Here is a 26,182-nt window from a genome sequence, read left to right as displayed (position 1 = left end):
TCAGATATCGTGTGTGTGTGTGTGTGTGTGTGCGCGCGCGTGTGTGTGCGCGTGTGCACCTGTCTATCTAACAATACACACAAGTGTACAACATGCTTGTGTGTGTGTATGCTTTCAAAAACCTCCTGAGAGGTTGTGAGGACAGGAAGTAGTATTATTCCTGAGTGTCCCAGAGCAGCGCCTCCCCTGGGCATCCCACCGCCTGCCCTTTGTGCTGCAGACCCCAGGCAGGGATTTTATTCCTCATTTAGAAATGGACTGGAGGTCCCATGGAGAGAGACATGATTTTCTCAAGGTCTTAAGACAATCTGGAATGGGGTCCAGTGGGCTCTTCTTACTCCCTCTGCTTCTTTCCTCTAGAAGAAAAATCCATCTTTGTTGATTTTAATGATTTAACTTGGAGTCTGTATTTTAATTCTCTCCCCCACAAGTCAATATGTAGGAGTCAAATTTTATTTTGAAATATCTGAGGTGCATAAAAACGAGATTTGAGATTAATATTAAACACCTGTGTACCCACCGCTCAGCCTGAGAAGTTACAGACAGTTACAATTACATTAGAGAAGACTGAAAGCCCTGCATTCCCATCTCCTGTCCCATTCTGTTTCTCCTTCCAGAGAGCGCCTCTGTCTTGTTTTAGATGTTTATTATTTCCATGCATGTTTTTATGCCTTTATTACATAGCATGTATCTATAAACAGTGTACAGTGTTACTTTATGTGGATGTAAGCTTTTGTAAATGATGCTATACTCCATGTATCCTTCTGCAACTCGCCTTTTCTACCTCAGCGATCTATCTTCGGGGTTTTTCCATGTTGATCCATACACCTGTGTTTCATCAATTTAAACTGCTGCATGCTCTTACATTGTGTGAATATACCACAATGTATAATTTATCTATTGTTTGGATGGGGATGTGGGTTTCTGATGTTTCACATTACAAACAGTGCCACTGTGATTCTTCTCATGCCCGTCTCCAGTAGACACGCGCATTGCTCTGGCCTCTTGGGCTGTCTATCTGGGATGGAACTGCTGGGTGGAGGAGTGTGTGCATCTTCCCATTTTCCAGATTTTGTCAAATTGCCATCTTCATACTTCCCTCAGAAGTTTGTACAGGTTCCTCTTGTCCCACACTAACCCTCGGGACGGTCAAACCTGTAACATGTTTTAGTAGATAATTTTTTTAATAAAGATTTTATGTATTTATTTGTCAGGGAGAGAGATTGAGAGAGCGAGCGCACGCACACAAGCAGGGGCAGCGGCAGGCAGAGGGAGAGGGAGAAGCAGGTTCCCCGCTGAGCAGGGGGCCCGATGCAGGGCTCGATCCCAGGACCCTGGGATCCTGACCTGAGCCGAAGGCAGACGCTTCACTGGCTGAGCCACCCAGGCGTCCCAAGTGGATAATTTTAAAGAGACTCTTTCTTCCCAGTCATTTCCATTCACATTACAGCACTCGAGCTTAGTTGAGCTTAGTTTAAAATTAGCCATTTCCTCGTTTGCCGTATCAAGCAGAGCCCTTGTGAGGTTGACAGCTCTCGTTGAGAGCCGTGCCAGCCCCATTGACTGCTGCTGGGACGCGTGCATACTCCCGAGGAGGGGGAGTAGGCGCAGGGAAAGGCGGGGAGGGCTCTCTGTGCCCCCCCCCCCCCCCGCCGTGCTCCAGTGTGGGAATCCGTTGCACTTTTCCGGGAATTAAAACATGCACGTGGGCTTCTGCCCGCACACCCTTTCCCTTCCTGGGTGGAGCCAGGCGCGGCTGGCTTATCAGTCCCCTAAATGTGCCCGCCTCTGTTTGAGGACGCTCAGGCCCGCAGCCTCTCTGACTATCTTCCGTAAAAGGAGAGGGTGACCGTGCCCCACCGCAGGACAACTGAAATGGGAAGTGTGCAGCCCAGCCATTTGCAAACCGAGGTCCCTGCTCCGGGGGGGCGGGGGGGATGTCGGATCTTGTGTTCATCTGATTCCAGGCTTGGTTATAGGCCACAAACGCTGACACCTGAAGGGCACCTCGGAGGGACATTGAATGCCGACTAGGGGCCTTTCTTTCCTAACACAGGTCTTATTTCATCATCAGTGTTTCTTCATGAAATGCCTGTCACATTCACTGCTGGGTGCTGTGCTGAAGGCGATATATCCCCACAACGCCCCTGTGCCGGGGGGGGGGGGGGTACTGTTATGATCTCCACTTTTGGAGAGAGACCCCTGAGGCTCAGATAGGAAACAGAAGAGCCAGCCTTCAGACCCATCGAATCTGATGGCAGAGCCCTGTTATTTTTTTAGTGGAGGTATAATACTCACAGTGTAAAACTCACCATTTTAAAGTGTACAGAGTGGCTTCAAGTACATTCACAAGGTTGTGCAACCATTACCACCATCTAATTCCAGAACATTTTCATCACCCCCAAAAGAAACCCCGTACCCATTAAGCAGATAGTCCCCATCCCACCCTCACCCCAGCCCCTGGCATCTACTAATCTACTTTCTTTTTTAAAAATGGATTTATCTCTTCTGGACATTTCGTGTAAGTGGAATCATGCAGTATGTGGCCTTTGTGTCTGGTCTTTCACTGAGCATCATGTTTTCAAGGTTCATCCATGCTGTAGCACGGATCAGTCCGTCATTACTGAATATTTAGTTGTTGTATCCGGATACCGTGGTATGTTTATGCATATGTCAGTTGATGGACATTGGGGTTACTTCCACTTTGGAATAATGTTGCTGTGAACATTTGTGTGCATGTTTTTCCAGTGTGGACATATGCTTTCATTCCTCTTGGGCATATGCATAGGAGTGGCATTGCTGGGGGAGCCCCTGTCTTTATCCCCCTGGAGAAAGGCACCGTCTCCATTTAGAAGTGAGGAAACAGAGACCCCCCCCCCCCGCCAGCAAGGGGTGAAGTGACTTGTTGAAGACCACACAGTTCATTAGTAATAGGGACAACACTACCTGGTCCCCTGACTCAGAAACCCATGTTCTTCCCACCATACCACACCCAACCCCTCCCATTTTGTTGTTTAGGGAAACAGAGCCAAGGAGGTTGAGAGATGAGGCAGAGCTGGGCACAGGACCTACCCCTCCACCACCAGGTTCCCCAGACCTCTTTCTCTCCTTCCCCTTCCTCCCCATCCTCCCCAACACGAGCACATTGGCTTTGCTTGTCCCCCTCCCCCCATACCCCTCTACCCTTGCTCAGTGTTGACGAACTCCCTCCACTTGGGAAGGAAATTGGCCCAATAAAGTCCTTTACAGTGAAATGTTAGGGATTTCCCATTTTTCAAATTTCTCCCTGTACTCTTTCTATTTGTCTTCCCCCCCCATCCTTGTTTGCATTTAAAAGAGGACCCCCACCGAGGGCAATGCCTAACCTGCAAGAAGAACCCCTAATGCTCTTGTAATGCCTAGTTCTGAAGATTGTTCTCTCCTGCAGCCTCTGCCTGGCTGCACTGTAAGCGGCTAGTTTCCTTGATTGGGGTTTGCTTTCAGCCCTGTTACTCGATCTGCCCTCGTTTCTCTGGTGTCACCTGGTGCCTTCTCTGATGTCTCTCTGGATGGCTGGGATGGGTGGAGGAGGAGACCCAGGCCACTGTCATCGTAAAGGCACCATGTCACCTTTGCAAAGTTCTTTTCTATTTACAACATACTCTCACGTGCTTGATTTAGTTGAGTCCTTCCAGCCAACTTGGATGTAGGTATTTCTTCCTGCATCTTACATATGGAGCAGCTGAACCTCAGGAAATGCAATTGACCTGATCTTGGTGGCCAGAAAGCAGTAGGACCAGGAGAGGGATTGCAGGTCTGACACCGGTGGGCAGATCTCGCCGTCCCTGCAGAACCCGGACCGTGGTCCAGGGCTGCACACTTCCAAAAGAGTACAGGGCAGCAGCCTGCAGTAGAAACCATCACCGAAGCCTCCCAAACTGGGGATGCTAGAGCTATGCTGTCCAGAACAGTAGCTGCTAGCCGCACATGGCTACTGGGCACTTGAAATATGGTGAGCCTGATTTGAGATGTGGTCTTAAGTGTCAAGTATGCACAGGATTTCAAAGACTTTGTATGACAAAAAGATATATAAACTATCTCATTAATCATTTTAAAAGCATTGTTTGCCTGTGGGAATAATATTTTGGATACATTGGGTTAAGTACAATGTTATTAAAATTAATTTCACCTGTTTTTCTTTTAAAAAACATGTGGCTACTAGAAAGTTTAAAATTACATATGCGGCTGCATTATGTTTCTGTTGGACAGAGCTCTGCTAGACAGTGAATTTTATGGCTAAACTTTGGGCAGTGGCACTCTGCATCGAAAGTGGTGGGTTCTTCCGGGTCCTTGGGCTTCAGTGTCCTCATCCGTAAGACTAGGAGGCTGGGATCCATTATCTCTAACACATGCTTCTAGCTTGAGCAGTGTGGTGGTGGCCAGCGAGCTGTCTGGGCCTCAGTTTCCTTATTTGTCAGGTGGAGTGGATGATTCCTGCCTTGCCGTCCGCTCATTTATCCAGTTAGAGAAGGGATGTGGAAACACTTGGAGAGCATAGGGAACTGTATGAATGCCAGGACACACCTTTAGGCGCTGTGAGAGGCTCGGTGAGGCAGAGTAATCCAGAGAGGGAGGAAGGAGAGTAATCCACGGTGTCTGGAGCTCCTGTGCCCTGTATGAGGGCCAGAGGGCAGTTTGTTGCTGTTTTGCTCATGGAAGTGACTTGTCCAAGGTGATGGGGGCAGGGTCAGTGTAGCTGGAGGAGGCCTGAGGGCTTTGGATTTCTAGCCAGGTCTACTCGCACCACTGCACTCTTTGCACCCCAGGGCCTTAGGGTCTGGTTGTCTCATAGTGACAGCCAAACTGCACTTTGGAGACTCTCTTCTCTCTTGGCTGGAGGTACCTGGGACGTTGGGAACTGTGAGTCTGGAGGCTGGCCCCAGCACACGAGGCTGAGAATTAAGCTTGTTGTTCTTGCCCTGCCACATTCCAGGGCGGTTCTGTTCCCCTTGAGGCCACTGGGTACCTCCTTTATTTTTAGCTAGTTCAGTGTGACAGCTTTGTTCTCGTCCTGGGCGGCAGCTTGGTCTCTCTCACCAGCCAGGAAGCGCTTGTTATGGGGTATTAATGCATACCAAGGTCGCCAGGAGGACCTTGGGCATGACTTCAAGGCCTTACACGGTTTTCCTCGCAAGAGGATTCTGAGGAACTAGGGGAGGAGTGTCGAGTTTGGAGTCTTGAGCGGGAGCCGCACCGGTTGCTGGGTGCTTGGGGTGCCTCACTTGATTTCATGGCCCCAGCTTCCTCCTGTGTAAGATGCAGTCCCTGCGCCCCGCTGCAAGTCAGGGCAGGTGGATGCGCCCAGCATGGGCCGTGTCCCTGCTTAACATCTCCCTTCCCCAGACCTCAATTTCTCATCAAGAGCGGGGATCCCATTCTCCTCCTGATTTGTTGTGAGTACATAAAAGTGTCAAATGGATAATCTGTGGTGCCCAGCCCATGCTCGTTGAAAGGGAGCTGGGAGCTTGCAGTTCAGAAGCATAAATAAGATGGCAGATAAGGGTGAAGAACCCATTCTGGTCCCTGGGCTGCCTGAGGGGACGAACCTCCGTAAAGAGCCTGGGGAAAGGGAACCTCCCCTTACAATATTTTGACTTGCGGAAGGGGTCCTGTTTGCTCTGGTGATGTTGGTGCACCCATCTTTCACTCGGGAGCCTCTAGAGTGGAATTCATGTTCCCAAACACATTTCCTGTGGAGGCTGTCAGGTATTTAGCAGTCTCTGGGAGGCCTGAAGAGTGGAGTGAGAATCTCGGTTATCTGTAGGGCTCTGTGTCCTTCAGGGCCTCAGCCTTGAGATGCAGATGTTGTGTGTGTGGGGGGGGGCGGCGGGGTAGAGGACCAGAGAACGCCTGGAACACTCTGTCCCTCAGGGAGAGGCTGTTGGCCCCACACAGGTCCCCAGGAGGCTGAAGTGAGGGGCTGGGCCATTCAGGGAAGAGGAGCGTCCTTATCTGAGCCAGCAAACCCTTCTGAGACCTCCCTGGCTAGGCGGCACCAGAGGCCTTCCCGCCCAGAAGCGCAGGCACCCAGCCCAGTGGAAAAGACACCCGGAGGGCTTTGCAGAGGACACAAAGGGCCTGGAAAGCATGGCCCCTGTCCCCTGGGCGCTCACAGACTAGCTGGAGGCACAGATCATGTGTGTGTTGCTGCCACTCCTGAGAGAGGCTCTCCCGCTGCCATGTGTCCACCGGGGCAAATTAATACCTACATAGTGACCACTGATGGCAGAGGGGATGTTGAGAAGAGGAGCAGCTGCTGTTGGGCGGGGCGGACCATGGCGTGCCCCTCGGAGGAGGTGAGTCTGCAGGTGGACTTTGGGAGAAAGGAGGGGTGAGGCTTGGAGAAGCCCTTTACAGGCTGAGCAAGCAGAGGGGTTGGTGGATCCACGGGGAAAGGCCTTTGGGGGAGAAGAACCATTGTTAGGGCCCCGGGCTGCCCGAGGGAAGGCAGGCTGGTGCTGGGATGGGGGCTCCCGTGGGGAACTCTGCAGGGTAAGGATGTCTCTTCTTGTGGCCACGAGGAGCTGAGCAGGAGATGCTCCCCAGTTGCCAAGAACAGGACAGGAGCACAGGTTCTTCGGGCCACCGCCCATAGCAGTGAGGTGGGGCTGGGCACTGAGGAGCCCGGGCAGGCGCGGGAGGAGGGGCGGCGGGGGGGGGGGGGGGGGCAGGCCAGCACACACACCACAGCAGGGCATAGCCTTTGGGCTCAGTGTGGTTTTGAACTCTCTTCCCGGGATCTTGTGAAGGGGGACGAGAACAGGTCAGACAGCCTGTGGGTGGTGGAGAGTGAAGAGGAGTGGCATGCTTTCTGCAAGGCGAGGGAGCCATGCTGCCCGTAGAGTGGTGGGCGCTGTGGCCTTAATGCCGCCCACATGCCCCCATCTCCCGGGTCTAGGAGGAACCTGGCCTGGGTTCTCCGCGGCTGAGCAGGAAAGCTCTCAGAGGAAGAAGCACAGGACCAGGAACCAGGGAACTTGGTGTCTACCCCAGTTCTCTTGCTGACCAGTGGTCACTTTGGCCATTCGAGGAACCTCTTTGGCCTCTGATTTTTCCTTAGGGCACTGGAAGTGATGGCACCATCACCACGTCTCTGGACAGGAGAGTTTGAGGACCACTGTGAAAGTGCTGTGCAGAGTAGAGAGGCCTTTGTAGTTCAAGGTCATGTGAACACACCCACGTGACAGATGGGAAAACCGAGGTGCCTACGGGGTATCAAAGCCAGAGGCAGATATGGGTGTCCACGTTACCCTGTCCGTGCCTCATCATTGAACCAGGCAGTGTCCTGAGGAAATCCAAGTATGGTTCTTAGTGTGAGTCTTAAAGGCAGGTCCTGGAGGAAATAGGAAGGTGGGGTTAAGATTTCAAAGGAGAAAGTGTTTATGATTCCATTTTTCCCCCTCTCCCACCCCCCCAGGTATGATTCCATTTTTGTAAAACAAAACAAAACAAAAAAAGGCGAGCTCTGTATGCATGAGTGTTTAGGTAGAAAAACCATCCTAATCCATAAAGCTCTTAGCAGGGATTTCTCTGGAAGGACTGGGGGGAGAACTTACACTTTTTACTTTTATGCGTTTTTGTGTTGTGTGAACTTCTTAATAACAAGTGTATACTGCTTATTGTGACTATAACTTACTGTTAGTTAAAAAAAAAAAAACAACCTAATAAAACTGGGCAATGCTTCAGAGGAATTTCGCCAGAGTCTTTAATTTGCCGTGATTTCGGGCATATGGCTGCGCTACCTTTAGTGGTCTCTTCTACAGAATGGGTCAGTAATGTTTGGTAATCAGTGCATTTCTCCTAGCTAAAAGGAGTCAGGGCCACGTGATTACCAGTTAGCTGGGGCATGGAGGGAGACAGCCTCCCTTTTGGTCATTTCGATGGGAGGGTGGGAAATGTTATTTGATGTTTACCTTGTTCTTGGCACATTCTTAAAATTCTCCCACTAGCTGTCTGAGGTGAAAGCATTATTATCGCCTTTAACAGTGAGGAAGGCAAGACTCAGCCAGGTTAAGGAACTTGTCCAAAGACACACAGCTACTAAATGGCAGATCCGAGGTTCAAACCCCGTTCTCTTCATCCACAGTCCCATGTTCTTTTCAAGGCGTACGGAGAAGCCCAGAATGAGGGCTTAGAAGACCTGGGATCTAGACCCGGCTGCCACTTCCAAACCATGAGACCTGGTGTGAGTCACGGGTCCCCGTTTCCTCGACTCTAAAACGGGGATAAGGCTGTCCTTCCGGCCTCCCTCCCCGGGTCGTGGTGGCAGAAGCTAACGTTCTTCGTGCCTGCCCCATGCCCGGCCGTGGCATCCATGAGCTCATTTCATCTCTTTCTGTGACATCCAGACGGGACAACATGTGTGACAATCCTGTGTATAAACGGCAGAGCCCTCGGCAGATGGCGAGCTATTATCCAAGTGACACTCATCGGCCCGGTTCTCTCCTGAGTCAGCCTCCCTAAGAAAGAGAAGTGAATCCGATGTTGAAATCTCTGCCCTGTCCTGAAGCAAGAATTTTCTTAACCCTCCACTGCCTGCCCCTCAGTTGTCTTTGCAAGTAGAGTGGCTCCCGTGGGAAGTTCACTTGGAAGGCGGGCGCCGGGCACCTGCAGTCACCCCTGCTGCCCTGCTTTGTTCTGGGGCCTCACGGTAGAGCCGAGGAGAGAAGGAGTGAAAAATTTCCATGGCCATGTCCCCGTCCACTTGGGGGGGGGTGTCAAAATGCCTGGGTCACCAGGGGTGACCGTGCCTCCTGCCACACGGGCGTGTTCCCTCGGGCATGTTCGGTCTTGAGTTGGTGTTTTGTGCCTGTTCTGTTGGGCGCAGGAGGGGGTCTGAGGTCGGGCCCAGCGATGTTTGCGTGCAGCCCAGTGCCGGGCCCCTGGCTTCTCTCGCTAGCCCCACAGCTCTGAGCCAGAGGAGCTTGGTGGGGGGCCCTGCTCTGTCTTCCGGGGTCTCTTCCGGCTTCTGCCGTGGTCCAGCTTCTGGCGCGGCCGAGAGCTTCCAGGCCTTCTTGGTCCACAGGAAGGCCAATCCAGGACAAGGGTTTGCACAGTATTAGGGCACCTTCCCTTCAGGGGCTGGTGAGGGGTGCCCGGGGCCGGGGCGGGGGTCCTTCTCAGTCATGGCCAAGAGTCTGCGGGACCCAGCCCCCGGGGTGTCCGGGAGCCTGGCACCTCTTGGTTTCCTTCCCAGTCGGCCCGGAGTCCTGCGTGCGCTTGTCAGACGCCACGTGCGAGAGGGAGCACGCGGTGGGGGGGGGGGGGGGCTGAGGGTTCCTGTCACGGATTTCTGGGAGCTTCTGGCCTGTGACAGACCATCCGAAGGCTGAGGCTTGCGGCTTGCAGCCTCCGGAGCTGCCATGCTGTGGCCTCCGGTCACCAAACTGCAGAGGAAGGGGTTGGAGGCACGGGAGGGATTCTTGGGCACCAGCTTGCGGGCCGGAGCAGCAGCCCCTGTTTGCGCATGTGTCGGGGAGAGGGCGGGCTCAGGGAGGAGGGGCACGATCTGGAGCCGCTGAGGAGAGGGGATGGAAATGGACAAGTTGAGAAGACCACGGACTTTGGCCAAACCCCCGGAGAGCAGAAGTTGTCCTTTCTCAGGGCTGCCTCCCTCTGCCGGCTTCCGCTCCTGGGCCTCTGGCCCCACCGAAGGGATAGCCCCTCTCTTGCTGGGTTTCTTGCAGGCCGCAGCCGCCCCGAGATGTGCAGCACGCGGGCAGGGGGGTTGGCCTGACACCCTCCCTCCCTCCCGCCAGCCAGGACCCAGTCGCCTTTCCCAGGTGGACAGGGGCAGTGTGGCCAGCTGCCAGGCAGGGCTGGCCTGAACAAGGGGAGCGAGGCCCCTGGCTCGGTGAGGCGCTGGGCGCTCTGGGCCCCTGGGAGTGTTCCGCAAGTGTCCCCCACGTGGGCTTTGCACCTGGGTTTCCTGCGCTGCTTGAGGGGCCCCAGTCCGTGTGCCGTGGACCCGCTGAGCCCTGCACCGGGCGCTGCCTGGCTGGCCAGCCCACCCCCGGCCCAGCATCTACGCTGGTTCAGAGGCCCCTCCTGAGCTCCCGAGGACCGGTGGAAAGGGCTCCCAGTGGCTTACTCTCTCATTCACATGAGATCCAGGAGGCCTCAGGCTCAGTTACAGCTCGGCCCCAACTTACACCTTCTTTTTGGACCCCGTTTCCACATCTCTTCTGAGAGGGATTGTCCCACATAATGATTCATGAACTTGAACCAGAGGAGGAAAGCCTCCTCTCCACAGATGCTTGGGGGCTGGCTTGTGTTCTGTGTCCCCAGCCTGCTTCCTCCTTTGAGCTTCTAGGCTCTTTTTGGGTTTTTTCTCGGATCACTGTCCCTGTGCTAACCTGCACCTTGAGTCGGGGCAGGATGGCTGTGGAGCTGCAGAGAGCCTTGGCTTTTCTAGAAGCTTCTTCCTGTCCAGCTGGAAAACCTCAGCAGCTTTACTTGGGCTTACCTTCCACAGAATAGGGGAACTGGTCTTCCCCGAGGGATGGGAACAGTTGTAGAGAGCAGCATTAGGCTTGCAGGTATGAGACCTGACTCTCTTGGCTGTGTCTTTGAACTAATCACTTTGCTTTGTGGAGCCTCAGTTTCTGCATCTGCAAAATTGGGATCAAGAGTGTGTCCCTGATAGTGTTGTTTTGAAGGTTAAATGACCTACTGGGTATGAAAGCACTTGATATACTGTGAGCCATAAGATATAGAGTAGTATTCTAGCATTTAGTATGAATGGAATTCCTCTTTTGTACCAGGCAACCGGGTGAGTTCCTTTCCCTAGGGAACTCACATGTTTTTTCAGAAGAGATAGACCCGTCAATAAACACTTCATGATGGAGGGTGGGGAACATGGTAGCAGAAGCATGTCCCAAATGCTAGAGTAGCAATGTGACGTTTATTGATTTAGTGCATGGTCTTGCTCCTGCTCACCCATTCTCTCCCCAGCAGACAGCTTGATCTCACTGAAACACAAATGTCATTGTTGAATACTCGTCAAAGTCATCCCAAGGCTCGCTGTGCTTTGGGATCAAGTCTAAATTTGTTAACGTGTATTACTAGATCCTGCACAATGTAGCTCCTCACAGCCTTTCTAGTTGCCTCACTTTTTACACTGTGCTTGATCCATATTGAATTTCTTTATGTTCCTTGGACACCCCCCCCCCCGCCTTTGGCCTTCACACATGCTCTTGACTGTGCCTGGATGCACACCCTGACATCACGCCTCCGGGAAGGCTTCTCAGTAGACTCCTGTTCCTGGGGCTGCTCACACACCCTTGTATCGTGACTGCCTCTCCCCCGCCAGACTGTGGGCACCACGACAGCAAGTTTTGCTGATCTGGTGCCAGCCTTGGGGGTAGGACAGAGCGTGTCTTCTCCTAAGGCCGTGATTCTGGCAATTTCTACTTGAGCTCTTGGTGGTTTCTGATTGCTCTTCTCTGCAGGGCTTTATCACAAGGGGGAAGGGAAAAGGTGGCTGTGGTAGCAGAGCTTGGGGGTGGGGGCAGGGTTGTCTCTGGCCGCTGAGGACACTGGGGGACTCCTGCCAATGTGCTGATGATGGTTCTTGAGGCAGGGGACACGCAGGGCCTGGGGGAGCACAAGGCATGGAGACCAGAGTGAGCAGAAGGCTGCCCCAGCTCAAATATGCAGAAATGACCTAGGGCTGAGGACTCTGTGTCCTTGAGTCAGGACGTTTCCAGCCACCCTGCAAAGTGAACATGAGATGCCATTCTCAGAAGCAAATAAGCATCAAGGTCTTTTCAGCCTCATTGGGTCATAAATCTCTCTCTCCATCCCCCGGGAGCCTTCCATGTGCAAGGCTGCGTGCAAGGCACTGGAGGGTCAAGGTGAATGGAGCAGACCCTGTAAAGGTGACAGGTGCAGAAAGCTGTGATCCAGGCTCTACCGTGCAGAGAGATCAGTGCTGAGGGAGGGGTCATCTCCAGCCTGAGGAACTCCGACATCTGCAGGAGGAGGTGAGATTTGATCTGAACCTGGAAGGGTAGGGGAGATTTGGATAGCCGGGAAGAGAAGGAAGGGCTTTTTGGTGGGAAAGCCCAGGGATCCCCCCAGGAATGGTAGAGGTGTTTAGGCCAGAGTTCAGAGAGCACGAAGCCACACCTGCAGAGTGTTGGCACCTCGGACATGGAAGACATTGCGAGGCTTTGAGCACGGAGAAGAATTGACCAGGGTTGCACTTTAAGAAGGTGACTGTGGCAGCGGTGTACAGGTTGGGTTGGAAGGGAGAGAGAATGAAGATGGAAAACCATTACAGTGAATCACTGAGGAGCAATCAGAAATGAGGAAGGAGAAATCCAGGCACATGGCTGTCAGGGCTTCCTAAGCCAAAGGGAAGCAAAAAGAATGAATGGTGAGACAAGGTGACTTAGAGCACAGTAGGTGCCCAATAAATACTTTCTGAGAGAATAAATGGGAAGATACTATGAAGGAAGAATAGCCAGCGACAGTCCAAGGGGTCTGTGGTTAGGAGCCTTGGAACCCCAAGGAGAATGGGGAGCCCAGGAAGAGCAGTAGATTGGGGCAGTACTTGGAATGACTTGGAAGTATGGGCATGTCGGCCCTGGCCCATGGGTGTGGGAGCCTGGGGGCTGTCTCCGTACCTTCTGGGGACGGTGGGGTTAAGGTCTTTCTGCTCTGGGCCTGCCGCCCCATGTCCTGAATGATTCCAGCCCTTTGGCCACTATTTCCACCCACCAAGAAATCGTGCCCGAGGAAACCCACCAGCACCACTGTGTCACGTTAACACTAATGTTTATTGAGCACTTTCTGTGTTCTAAGTGCTTCTCCGTCTCATCTGATCTTAAAACTCCCATCTATGAGATTTACCATGTCAGTTTCTCAGTTCAGGAAACTGAAAATCACACAGCTGTTAAGTGATGGTGCTGGGATTTGAACCCCACGTGGCTGGCTCTGGCACCCTCGTTCTTAACCTCTGTGACACTGCCATCCACTTGAGGATGGGCCAGCTACTTCTCACAGAGGAAAGGAGTCATGTGCACGCCTAGGGCGCCTCCGGCATGTGCTTGGGGATCGAAGGGCAACTTCCATGCAACGTTCGAGGATCGGAAGGGACTTGGAGCTACCTGGTTCATTTTACAGGAAGAACTGGGGCTCGGAGCATTTGCAAGACTGCTCTGAGGGATGTGGCTGATGGCATTTGCGTGACTGCTTATCTCATCATGTGATGTGTCAGCGTCTGTGGGAGCTGGTTTGTCCTAGACAGGCAGGCACCTCACCCTGTCCTGTCCCGCCCCAGCCAGACTCAAGCTGAAATGACCTTCTTCAGGCTTGGCCTCACTTCCCTTCCTTCTTATCCTTCCCGCAGATTGACAAGTATCTCTATGCCATGCGGCTCTCCGATGAGACTCTGATAGATATCATGACTCGTTTCAAGAAGGAGATGAAGAATGGCCTCTCCCGGGATTTTAATCCAACAGCCACAGTCAAGATGTTGCCAACGTTTGTAAGGTCCATCCCTGATGGTTCAGGTGAGTCTCTCACCCAGAGATTGAGCTCTGAGAGCTGAATTCTCTATGAAAACATCCTTCCTACTTTCTCTTCATTTTTTCATTTATTCCCTCATTCATTCATTCATCCATCTGTTCTGCCATCCTTCCTCCATCCATCTATCCTCTATCCATCCACCCTCTCTCCCTCCCTCCATCCGTCCATTCATCCATCCATCCATTCGTCATCCATCCATCCTTCATCCATCCATCATCCATCCATCCATCCATCCATCCATCCATCCATCCATCCATCTAGCATATGCCTACTGAACATCTACCATATGCCAGGCACTGGAGATGCCATGGTTGGACAAGGCTAATCTGCCCTCATTGGACTGACTGTCTAGTGGCTAATGATAAGAAAGGGTCGTGTGTGTGTGTGTGTGTGTGTGTGTGTACCTTACAGATGCTGTGTGCATTGCTCTAGAACATGAAAGTCTCCAGAACAAATGAAGAGTTCATTTTAGGAAAATCTCTTCATCAGAGCACCAAGACCTCCCTTCAGATAAGTAGCAATCCAGTGGCCAGCTGGGTATTAGACTCAGAGGGGAGATACACATTCCCATCTAAAAGAATTTTATAGATATTAAATGAAGGTAGCCCCTCAAGCAGACAAACGGCAAGGGAGGTAGAATTAGGGAGAAAAAAATTCTCCTGTCTGTGTGTAGCTGTGTAGCTCATGGCCCACAAAGGGGAGTTGGGGGCTCCCCATGGATTGTCAGTACCCCTTCCCCAGAGGAGGGGGCTTAGCTCCTGTACCCGGCAGAGCGGAGGCCGAGAGGGCAGAGCTTGGCTCGCTTGGAGGAGGCCGTTCCGTCCGGCTGACCCGCAGCTAGTAGTTTGCAGGGGCAGGTGCCGTGCTGGGGCCGGCACGGCACCCTCCCAGGAATCCCGCTCCGAGGGGTGCTCTGTGCTCCGGCCTGGGGTTCACCTGCTGCACGAGAGGGAGGGGGAGAGATTATGGGGAGGTCCGGTTTCTCTAGGTTTCTCCAGGGGTTGTGAGTCCACGCCCTGAGAGCCTGGCCCTCACACCTGCGTGGTTTCTTCCCTGCTCTGGAGGCTTCGCTTCAGGCCTCGGTTTGGAGCATCTGGTATGCTCCCAAATGGGTGCAAAATGGGTGTCTGGAAAGCAGCCGTTCCAGCTGATGTTCACAAAGGATGGGCAAGCACACAGCTTGTTGGAGCGGGCCGGCCGCGGTGGGACAGTCATGCCGGGTCTGCGGTGCTCTTTAGAAGTCCTGGATGAGATCTGGATGCTGATGGAGGGCATGTGCTCTGTTGGCTCTGTGGTCACGTACGCGTTGGTGTTTATATCTCTCATGGTTCTCGACTGTTGGAAATCTATTCCACGTCCCTCCTTTTGTTTTCCTTGAGGTCCTGGTTACCAGCAGTTTTAACTTTTTAATAACGAGCAAAGAAACTCTGGTCACTTGGAGTGGTGGGGCTGTGGTGTGCCCGGGGTTTTGTCCTGATGTCTCTGGCTTTGTGGTTCACTCCTGCTTTTCCTCAGCTCCAGATGGCACCCACATCTAGGAGAATTGAGCCTTTCCAGGATTAGCAGAGTTCTGTTGGAGAGGCATGGCTGTGCCTGGTTCCAGCTAAGAGAAGGGGAAGGGGGAGATAACGTGGGTGTGGGCAGCCCCCGGAGGGCCCCTACCCTGGTTCGGCTTGGGAGAGTGCAGAGGGCTACCTGATTCCCGCAGGGCCCCTGATCCTGTGTGACTGGCCCAGGGCTAACATGTCCAAGGACCATATGTCATGCAGGGACCGTATGTCAGCCAGGGGTGTTCTTTACTCTTTTAGAATCCGTTTGCAGAGTTCAGGGTCTCTAAGTGTGATCCAGCTACATGAGAGATCTAGCCATTTACCCCTATCAGTTATTTTTCAAAATAAGGCCCAGCATTCAGACTCACTGGGGAAAAACACTCTGCAGCCCTTCTCAGACATTCATGTCAGATGCCAAGACACTGTAGGCCCTGAGCTGCAGAAAAGAAATCTATTGAACCTGGCTTACCTGCCTTTTCCCCTAACCTTTGATCTTTTCTTACATATTTCATCTATTTTGAGACACTTTCTAGTTTGAATGTTTCTGAAATCAGCAGTGCATTATCTATCACTGCACCTTAAGATTATAACGGGTGGTATTCGTTTGTTCTTCGTGTTATGTAAAATAACGACGCGTCTGACACTCAGCCCTGTTTTAAGTGTGATGACATGTGTGGTAATGCCCATGCTGGGGAGCACTGTCCTGGCTTTTCTGGAAAGGGAGCCAGCAGCCTGGGCCCCACGCCTCCTTTTGAGCCTCTCTTCTCCGGTGTGGATGGGGCCAAATATTTAGGGCCTCTGAGGAGCGCAGAGTGGTGTTGACCAAAGGAGGATGAGGGGTGAAACCAAAGCCCTGCAGTATGAAGACCCCCTTCCTGTGCAGCCTGGGTCTGCCCATTGGCTCTCAGCGCCCTCCCTTGTCTCACCCGCCTAGCCCTGCCCCTGCCTCCATGCGCTTTCTGGCTTCCAGTGGTGGTGGGCAGTCTTTGGTGCTGCTTGGCCTGCCGGTTGCATGTCTCCAGTCTCTTCCTATGTCATTACAGGGCATTTCCCTCTTATGGGGATCCTAATCAGATTAGGCCCCACACTCAGGGCTTATCTTAACCTGATTACATCTGCAAAGACCTTGTTTCCAAATAAGGTCACGTTTCCAGGTCCCAAGGGTTAGGACTTAAGTATCTTTTTGGGGAGCACGGTGCTCCCCGAACACACCCTTATAGCCTTGCTCCCCATAACTGTTCCTAATATTCATGGTTGGGCTCAGTTCATATGCCCTGGGGCCCACACTCCATTTGGAACGGACCCCACAGCCCCACACAGGCTGATGCCAAGGCTTCGCATACCTGCCCCCAGTCCACTCCCTGCCCCTTTGTGACTGGGGTGCCTCCACTCTCACCTCCCCTGCACCCCTTTATCAACCAAGAACCAGGAGGTCCCCTGGAGTAGTCTGAATGCGGGCCTCCTTGATAGTAAACCGTGCAGTTCCCTTTTTAAATGTTAATCACTGCTTTAACTGTGTAATTAGTCAGCGACAGAATTAGTGGTAATCCCAAACCACTGAGGGATAAATTGGACTCAGCTCGGTGGAGAGATGCCCCCACCTGTTAAGGGCGGTGTGACTTCCACGTCAAAGGGAGAAACAAACCTTTCCTTTCCTGCTGAACTTGACCCCGGGGGACTGGGCTCAGAGTTTTGAAACTCTACTGATTTTTTGGAAATGTATCAGCACATTTTTACTATTTTTCCCCCCTTTGGACATTTTTTATGGGCAGTGGTTTTTCTTTTAATTGCTCTTCAGTAATCTATATGTTAATTTTTTTCTTTTAAACCCTAAAGTGGCTTTTAGCGGCTGCATATCCTTTTTGGAGTAGGAAAGGTATGAATAATAAATAAAAGAAGGAAAATACTGAAGCTTTTTTACTTTGGTGACTTGGCTAAACAGAAAGTCCCTTTTCAGAGCTGTGAATCTCTGGGGATAGCTGGCCCTCTGCGTCTAGCTTCCCTTAGAAGGGCTCGCTCTGTGTCTCATTCACGAAACCTCCCCTTTTTTCTCTTCCTCTCATTTCTCAGTAAGGTTACTGGAAATACTAATTAGGTGGCAAGGTTTTTGAGAGTAAATTGTGTTGAATGTTTTGCTGTTTCTGCCTCGTGGTTCTGAGCATGCGCTTTCCCCAAAGGATAAGTTGGAAAATATTTGCTTTGCGGTATGTTCGGTTAATTTTGGGGGCCCCAAATATACATAGCATTTCTTTAGGTCAAAGGAAAGAAAATACTATCTTTTCCCATGGCATTTGGGCTGGTCACTTCCCTTTCTCTGTCTTTGTTTCCCTATCTGGGAAGATGGTTGGATTGTCTCAAAAATTCTCTCCACCTGTGAAATTTGCATTCTCGGGTTCTGGTTGGGTTTTTGATGTAGGTGTAGAACTGTCATCAAGTAGCTGGGTTGCAGACGCGGAGGGAGAGCCTTTGTGTCTCACCTACGGAATCAACTTGTTGAGCAGGGCAAAAGTAGGCCTTTCCTGAAGGCGGGGTTTCTGTTTGCTCTGTATTTTATCCAGTACAGACCAGGACTCGAGAGAGACATCTGTCCCTGTGTTTGTTTTCCATTATTTGCTGTGAATAATGGTGGTCATCATCAAGTGGAGAGCTGCCAGGGGCCCTTCAGATGCTTTGTGTAATGAGCCTTCTCTGGAAGAGCGGTTCTCCTGGCATTGGTGGAAATGGGAAATGTGGGAAGAAGTTGCAAGTAGGAGGCAGCAGGGCAGGAAGGAACGTTGAGGCTAAAGATTTGACGAGGTAGTTGGAGGGAAGCCCAGTGCTATAAAAAGAAGCTGAACTTGAAATTAAGGCGGGGGGGGGGGAACAAACCCAGAACACTGGATTAATCTCTGGCTCTGCTGCTTATTATCTGTCTGAGCGTGGAGGCGTCACTTAACTTCCCTATGCCTCCACTTCCTCATCTGTAAAATGGGTTATCAAACCCGGCTTTTCCCTGCCTCAGAGGGCTGCAAGAGGATCAAATGAAAGTGCTTTGGAAACCGCAAACCACCGTGAGAGTTCCAGTGGGTCCTTGTCCTCCTTAACACTAGTGTCATCTAATTAATTTTCTAAGAATTCTTTGGGAGGGCCCTTCCCAGTGGATGCAGCCAGTCAGAGGATCCCCACCCTCAGGCCTAACCATGTAGGTCTAGCCCTGGGAAAAAAAGATTCAGAATTTTTCAGAATTCACTGGCATCTCTGTAATGCTATAGGGGGAGGAGGCAGAAAAAAGGGGAAAGCAAAGGCAGGCTGTCTCACTTCCACCCTGGTATCCCACAGAATGTGGAGGAGCCCCCACATAGCAGCTCTGGTACCTCAGCAGTGAGGTGATGGGGCACCGTGGCTCTAATCGGGGAACCAACCTGAGATGAAATAGATGACTTTTGTTAGGGAGGGCAAGTAGGTATTTGGGGGATTCATTCCCTAATAAAGAATACTGGACTCAGGAGCCTTCTGGTTGTAGCTGAAAGAAATCGAACTCAAATGTGTATAAGCAAAAAGAGCAAAATTTTAGGTTCATGTAACTGGGAAATCTAGTTGTAAGTTGGCTTCTGTATCCTGGGACTCACCTGTCCCTTATTCTTTCAGTCTGTGTGTTGGCTGCATTCAAAGGCTGCCTCTTCCTTAGGGTGGCAGAGATAGATGGCTCTGGCATCTGTAGCTGACAGCTGCCTCAGAGCCGGTGATCCCAGCGATGGTCTTGGAGAGGGTGATGATTGGCTTACTTGGGTCATGTGCCCATCCTGACCCAATCATGATGGCCAGGATGGGAGGCTCTGGATGCTCCTGGATCATGCACCTGGATCACACATTGGTCCCCCTAGAGCTGGAGCAGGGGTTCAGCCTACCCCCAACCTCAGATGAAAAATGGGGAGGATAGTTATCTAAAGAGATGCTTAGACAGCCCCCAAAGTTTACCGGAAATCTTGCTGCCCTTACCAGAAGTCATCCCTTGCTATCTTTTGCCTTGGCAGAGAATAGGACCAGACACACATGCATTTGACCCAGACAGTTCTTTTGAACTAGCAGGAAACACTGATTCCCTGCTGTGTACAAGACTTAGCACGGGGGACGGAAGGAAGCCTGTTACATTGCCCTCACCTTCAAGTTGCTTATCATCCAACTGAGGAAGAAAAGACACATACACGTAAAAGATAATGAGCATCACAATATTTGCAAGTATGTGAGTGACTAAGAAAAGGGAGGGGCTCTGGCAGTGCCAAAGATGTGCCCACGAGCAAGTCGTTCAGCTGGATTTGTTGAGCTTTGTCCCACGTCTCCCGAGCCGCAAATGTGATTTACAGAAGGAGGTGCCACCTGCCATTTCTTTGAGCAATCACACACGCACCCTGGAACCAGGGTCACTGTTCAGGGAAGGATCAGGAACTGCACTGGGCTTGACAATGACCCCCTTGTAAACTGCCTTTGGGGAAAGGCCCTCCTCAAATCGGTCAACTCCCACCTGCAGGTGTGGGGAGTGTCCAGTGTTTAGTGTTGTCTTGATATCTCAAGGTCACCTTTTCTGGTTGCTGTCTCTGACTCAAACTTCTTCTTGGGATGCTGTTGACCTGTACTTGTTGAACAAAGGAGCAGGGGAGAGCTGGAGTGGACGGGCCACAGCAGGCACCTGGGATGGAGCAGGGGGCTTTGCAGAGTTGCAGAAGTGGGGCCCAGCCCCGTGTACCCTAAGGCCAGATTCTTCCGGTTATCGGCAGCTGAGGTCATTTTCACTTATCCTGCTTGAAAAACTTCAGGCCTGGGTCCTGCCGAGGTGCTGCCTGAAACCTGACTCCTTCCTGCAGCAGGGGCTGAAAGCTCTCGCCTGATCTGTGTCGGCACTGACACCACTAACCGGGAGCTCCCACGCAGACACCTGGAACCTGAGTACAAGAAGCTGCTTTCACTTAAGACCTTTGATTCAACTGCAAATGAGACTTTTGACCACGATAGCAACCGAAAAATGGGTCATGCTGTTTTTTTTTATTTTTTTTTATTTTTATTTATTTATTTATTTATTTATTTATTTTTTAAAGATTTTATTTATTTATTTGAGAGAGAGAGAGAATGAGAGATAGAATGCACGAGAGGGAAGAGGGTCAGAGGGAGAAGCAGACTCCCTGCTGAGCAGGAAGCCCGATGCGGGACTCGATCCCGGGACTCCAGGATCATGACCTGAGCCGAAGGCAGTCGCTTAACCAACTGAGCCACCCAGGCACCCCATGCTGTTTTTTTTTAAAGTTATGATGTAAAGATGGTGTAAAACAGGAAATAAATAAATACATGTTTATTCAAACATTAAAGCAGTAAAAAATTAAGTTAAAATGTTGAAACAAAGCAAAAAGCACCCATAATTTCATACTAGCACGGTGTTTGCCTTTGTGCCCGTTCATCTGCTCAAGTGGTTTAGAATTGTTTACTGTACTGAGAGTGCACTGTCTTCACTGGAGAACAAGGAGGAACAAAACCAAAAGCCGCAAGGAGTCGTGGATGTTGAGGAACCCCAGGAAAAAAACGGCCATTCTGGTGGTGCTGAAGTCTCACTCCACTGCCGCCCTTAGGGATCTGTGTCCACAGGTCTGTCTGGCAGGCAGCTGGAGCCAGTGGTGGTGACCTTGAGCTTTGGATTCATGTTCTGGCTCTGCCATGTAGGTTGTGTGCCTGGGCTAGTCACCTAGCCCCTCCCGGCCTTTACTTGCTCACCTGCAAAATGGAGGACACAATAGTACCTACCGCACAGGGTTGAGGGAGTTAAAAATAAAATGATGCATATGAAGGACGTAGCAACTGGAGTGCAGAGGCTTAGTGAATGTCAGTTGATGGTAAAATAAAGTGCTTTTGATATTCTAGTAATTCGTCCTGAGAGAAGGAGCCACCTCATACTGAATTCAGTTTTTTAACTGGGTAAGCAGCATGGGGATTAAGGTTCTGATGGAAACCCCTAAGAAAACTCTAAACTGGGGCACCTGGCTGGCTCAGTCAGTAGAGCACGCGACTGTTGATCTCGGGGTTGTGAGTTCGAGCCTCCCGCTGGGTGTAGAGATTACTTAAAAATAAAATCTGAAAACAAACAAACAAACCAACAAACCAAAAAACCTTCTAAATGGATGCAAACAACCCATAAAGTCTGGGTCAGAATTTCCTACCAATCTGTGACACCTGCTTCCTGGCGTTCTCCCTTGGTCTGTTTCCTTTGGACCATAGAAGCAATTTAAAACCAGTAGCATGATGTGGTGTATTCATACAATGGAATATAATTCAGTCATAGACATGGACGAGGTACTGATACATGCCACAACATAGACGAACCTTGAAAACATCAGAAACATCAGCTATAGTAGGTGAAAGAAGCCATCCACAATCGACCACCTGTCCATTGGTATGAAATGTCCAGAGTGGGAACATCTAGAGAGACAGACAGTAGATTTGTGGTCGTTGGTGGGTAAGAGGGGTTGCCAGAAAGTGGGGAGTGATGACAGCTCGTGGGTACGGAGTTTCTTTCTGGGATGCTGAAAGCGCTCTAAAATTAGGTAGTGGTGATGGTTGTGCAACTCTGTAAATATACTGAAGAACCACAGAATTCTACACTTTAAAATGGATGAATTATAACAAACTGGAATTAAAATAAGAACCTTAAAAAACTAAAATGGATGAATTGTATGATACAGGGATAATTTCTCAATAAATTTCTCAACCGACCAGCAGTATCACTGTTTTGTGCTTAATGACCAATAAGCAGGGCTACCTTGAGCGAGTGAGTGATTGGGGCACCAGCCCCTGCGATCAAGCAGCCATCGAGCATTCGTTGAGTTCTCCTGGGTGCCATGGGTAGGATGCACCCAAGCCCAGGTTGTGGTTTTTTTCCCTTAAGGAACTTGAGAGACAGGTTAAGAATGGGGAAAATTCACTCTGAGAATTCTTTGGTTTGTTCATTGATTCCTTTACCACCTCATGAGTTCAAGTATTTGTTGAGCTCTTACTGTATATCAAACACCATTCTAAGTTCCAGAAATAGAGCAATGTGTCAGAGCTGACAGGTCGGTGGAATCAAATACAAAGATGTGTCTGCTTTATAAAAGAGAAGCTTTTTTTTTTCTTCCTAACCATTACCTTAAAAAATAAGAAGAAGAAACCTCAAGAGACCCAAAATAGCCAAAGCAATCTTGAAAAAGCAGAACAAAGTTGGAGGACTTTCACTTCCTTGTTTCAAATTTTCCTACAAAGCAACAATCAAGATGCTGTGGTGCTGGCATAAGGATGATAGATCAGTGGATCAGAATTGAGAGTTCAGGATATCAATTATGTATCAAAATTGGGGGGGGGGAAGAATGGAGAGTTCAGAAACCCATACATGTATGGTCGCTTGAGTTTTGACAAAGGTGCCAAGACTGTTCAATGAAGGAATGAACCGTCTTTTCAGCAAATGTTGCTGGGATAAGTGGATATCCAGCCGTAAAAGAACTAGGTTGGACCCCTGCCTCACACCATAAAGAAAAATCAACTCAGAATGGATCAAATACCGACATGTAAGAGCTAAAACTATAAAACTCTTGGCAAGAAACATAGGTGTAAATCTCTGTGACCCTGGTTTTGGCAATGGCTTCCTTTAAGATATGACCCCAAAGGCACAAACAACAAAGGAAACAACAGATACAGTGTACTTCGTCAAAATGGAAAACTCGTATGCTTCAAAAGTCACCGTCAAGAAAGTGAAAAGGTGGCTCAGTCGTTAGGTGTCTGCCTTCGGCTCCGGTCGTGATCCCAGAGTCCTGGGATCGAGCCCCGCATCGGGCTCCCTGCTCCGCGGGAAGCCTGCTTCTCCCTCTCCCACTCCCCCTGCTTGTGTTCCCTCTCTCGCTGTGTCTCTCTCTGTCAAATAAATAAATAAAATCTTTAAAAAAAAAAAGTGAAAAGACAGTCCACAGAATGAAAGACCATATTTACAAGTCATATATCTGATAGGGACTTAGGTCTAGAATGTGAAAGAACTCTTACAACTCAACACTCCAAAGACAATCCCATTTTTAAAATAAGCCAGGGAATCTGAATAGACATTTCGCCAAAGAAGGCAAAAAATGGCCAAGAAGCTCGTGAAGAGGTGCTCGTTGCATTTGCCAGAGAAATGCAAACCAGAATAAAATAAGATGGTGATAAGAATTGAGGATGTGGAGAAATTGGAACCTTTATGATTCACTGGTGGGATGGACAATGGGGCCACTCCTCAGACACCAGTGGTAGTTCCTCAGAAAGTTCAAAGTGAGTTACCACTCGACAGCAGTTCTACTTCTAGGTATATACCCAAGGGAAATAAAAACAGGGCCGCACGAGAACTCGTGCAGAAATATCCATAGCAGTGTTATTCATGACCGCCAGAGGTAGAAATAGCCCAGATAGTCCATCCACAGACAAATGGGTAAATGAAATGAGGTACCTCCATACAATGGACTGTTATTTGGCCATACGGAAATGAAGTGCTGACCCCTGCTACACCAAGATGCTGGCCACAAGAGGCCACGTGCCGTGTGATGCCCTTCATACAAACTGTCCAGAATGCACACAGCAGTGGAGACAGGAGTAGGTTAATGGTTGCTTAGGGCAGCGGGGGAAGAGGGTGCTTGCTTGTTTGAGAGGGAGATAGTTAAAAGAGTACAGGATTTCTTTTTTGAGGTGAAAGCACTCTAAAACTGGTTTGAGGCAATGGTGGCATCGCTGAATTTATGAAAAACTGTGGAATTGCACACTTTAAATGGGTGACTTGTATGGTGATTTATATCTCAGTGATGCCATTACTGAAAAATAGAATATTAAAGATGCTTCCCTAGGAAAATGAGATCCCACACAGACCTGTATTTATGCTGCTGTAGTATTGATGACTCTGGGGACGCCCGGGGCTCAGGTTGGCAGTGGTGGCTGTCACCCCTGGCCTGATACCCATTGGGGCAGTTGGGGATGTCACATCGGTAGTAAAATTCACAGTTTTTCACCACATTTTTGGAAGCATGTGTAAGAATTACTAATGAGAAATAGGGTAAAGAATGTTGGGTGGTGGCTTGATGGTTTGGGACCCTTCCCATGGCCTCCTCCCTTGCTGCTGTGTGGTGGCCTGGGCGTACAGTGCCATTATCTGCGTCCCACTGAGGCACACCTCAGTCAGTGCACACACTGGGCCTGAGGGATGCAGCCATATCAGGCCAGTTCCTGCTACGTGACTGAGCGGGACTTCTGTTAAAAGCCTTCCCTGGGTAGAAACCACACAGGTACCCCCCGGCAGGTGGGTGGATGGATAGGCAATGTGGTAACTGTATGCAGTGGGTTAGATCAGGCAGCCTCAGAAAGCAGTGAAACTCTGACACACGCTACAACATGAACTTTGAGACATTATGCAAAGTGAAAGAAGCCAGATATAAAAGGCCAAGTATTGTGTGATTCCACTTCTGCCAACTATCCAGATGAGGCAAATCTGTGGTGATAGCAAGGCGAGATCCGGTGACCCAGGGACTAGGAGAAGAAGAGTGGGGAATGGTTCTAGAGTTTCATCACCCTGTCAGGGCTGAGGGAGAGTCTTGGAGATGAATGGTGGTGGTAATGTTTGCACAACATTGTACTTAACGCCACGTTAAAGATGGTTACAGTGGTGAATTTTATGTTATGTAGATTTTACCACAGTTTAACCCTCCCCACCCCGGGGAGTAAGTGGAGGTGTGGCAGACACTCAAGGCACAGGATGGATCTCAGATATGGGGTGTTCTCGGAGTTGAAATGCTGTTTGTATTTTATGGATCACAGTGCTGTCTGGAGGAAACGGTAGGGAATTAGAAAAAGCTTGCGGGGGGCGGGGGGCGCTCTGTACAGCACCCGCCTTCCCCTGCTTGGAGCTGGCCAGCCACACGCTGGGCTGGGTTGGGTCCATTTTCCAGACAGGGCAGTGGTTGGGTGAGGTTTGCACGGGGGAGGCAGGCCAGCTGGACCCTGTCAAGAGGCGGGCAAAGCGTGGGGTCTTCCCGTCACATGTGACCCTGATGTGATACCTGTTGTCTCCCTAAACAGAAAAGGGAGATTTCATTGCCCTGGATCTTGGCGGGTCTTCCTTTCGAATTCTGAGGGTGCAAGTGAATCATGAGCAAAACCAGAATGTTCACATGGAGTCCGAGATTTACGACACCCCGGAGAACATCGTGCACGGCAGTGGAAGCCAGGTGGGTCCCCCCGCTCCCTTCTGATCAGCCTCGGCGGGCTCATACCTCTGGGAACCAGCCCCCCAAGCTCTGGTGTCTGAGCCCCTGGAAGGAGTCCCTCATAGGTTCACGTGGAGAGGGGTGGAAGGGTGTGACCGTCTAAAGAGAGCCCACGGTCTGGGAAAACTGGTGCATGGGAGGGGGGCCACTGGGACTTGCATATGCTGGAGGTATGAGGAGGGGGCCCGGCAGCTCTGTGGGCAAAGGGATTCATTTCCTAAGGATCCTGGGGTTGGCTCCTTAGTGCAGGTTTCGCAGAGCCCTTGGGTGAAGACAGCCCTTCTTCCAAGTCATTGGCCTCCCCCCCAGCTCACCTGGGGCCCAGGCCTCACAGGGTCTGGCTGTCACCTTGTAGGGCAGCGGGAATTGGAGCTCATGGCCCAAGCGCTAGTCAAGGGCTCCTGGCTACTGATTTAATAGCCTCCTGAGAGTCCTTGGTACAGAAGGGCACCATCCCCTTCCCTCACATCTGATACCTGAGGCCCGTCCCCTTGATGGGGTGCCCCCCGGAAGGGCTGTCTTCTGTAGCTGGCCAAGGGGCTGTGGGCACCCTTGCCCCATCCCTCTGGCTGTGGTGCGTGGTGGGGGCCCTCGCCCACTGAGGACCCTGTGATCGCGGTTTCCGGTCATTCAGTGTCCTGTCAGCCTGCTGTGTATGGGAGCTGCTCCTCCCGCTTTCCTGGAGATGCTCTGGCTCCTATAGTCTGTAGCTCGCCTCTCAGAGTCATGGTTGCTGCCCAGGAGATGTATTCGGAGCTTGCCAAATACTTGTTTTAGGAAGGGTGTGTT

The 26,182-nt window shown here is 50.8% G+C and overlaps 1 protein-coding gene across 3 annotated transcripts in view; it reads left to right on the top strand.

Annotated features, from left to right (window-relative positions):
* Window positions 1–26,182, top strand: part of HK1 (hexokinase 1) — a 79,563-nt gene that overhangs the window by 21,421 nt on the left and 31,960 nt on the right. For 2 of the 3 annotated variants that reach the window (XM_025850318.2, XM_025850315.2), the window contains 2 exons: window positions 13,394–13,556; window positions 25,206–25,354. In XM_025850318.2, coding sequence (XP_025706103.1) covers window positions 13,394–13,556; window positions 25,206–25,354 — 312 coding nt within the window. Of the gene's footprint in view, window positions 1–6,314; window positions 6,336–13,393; window positions 13,557–25,205; window positions 25,355–26,182 lie in introns of those variants that run through there. The other variant, XM_073878894.1, reaches the window with a different exon arrangement.

This window comes from Callorhinus ursinus, unplaced genomic scaffold (assembly GCF_003265705.2).
Source record: "Callorhinus ursinus isolate GAN/ISIS: 27379988/994484 unplaced genomic scaffold, GSC_fseal_2.0 scaffold31, whole genome shotgun sequence".
NCBI lineage: Eukaryota > Metazoa > Chordata > Mammalia > Carnivora > Otariidae > Callorhinus > Callorhinus ursinus.
The sequence above is the reverse complement of the archived record's forward strand: the minus strand, read 5'-3'. Positions and strand labels throughout refer to the sequence as shown.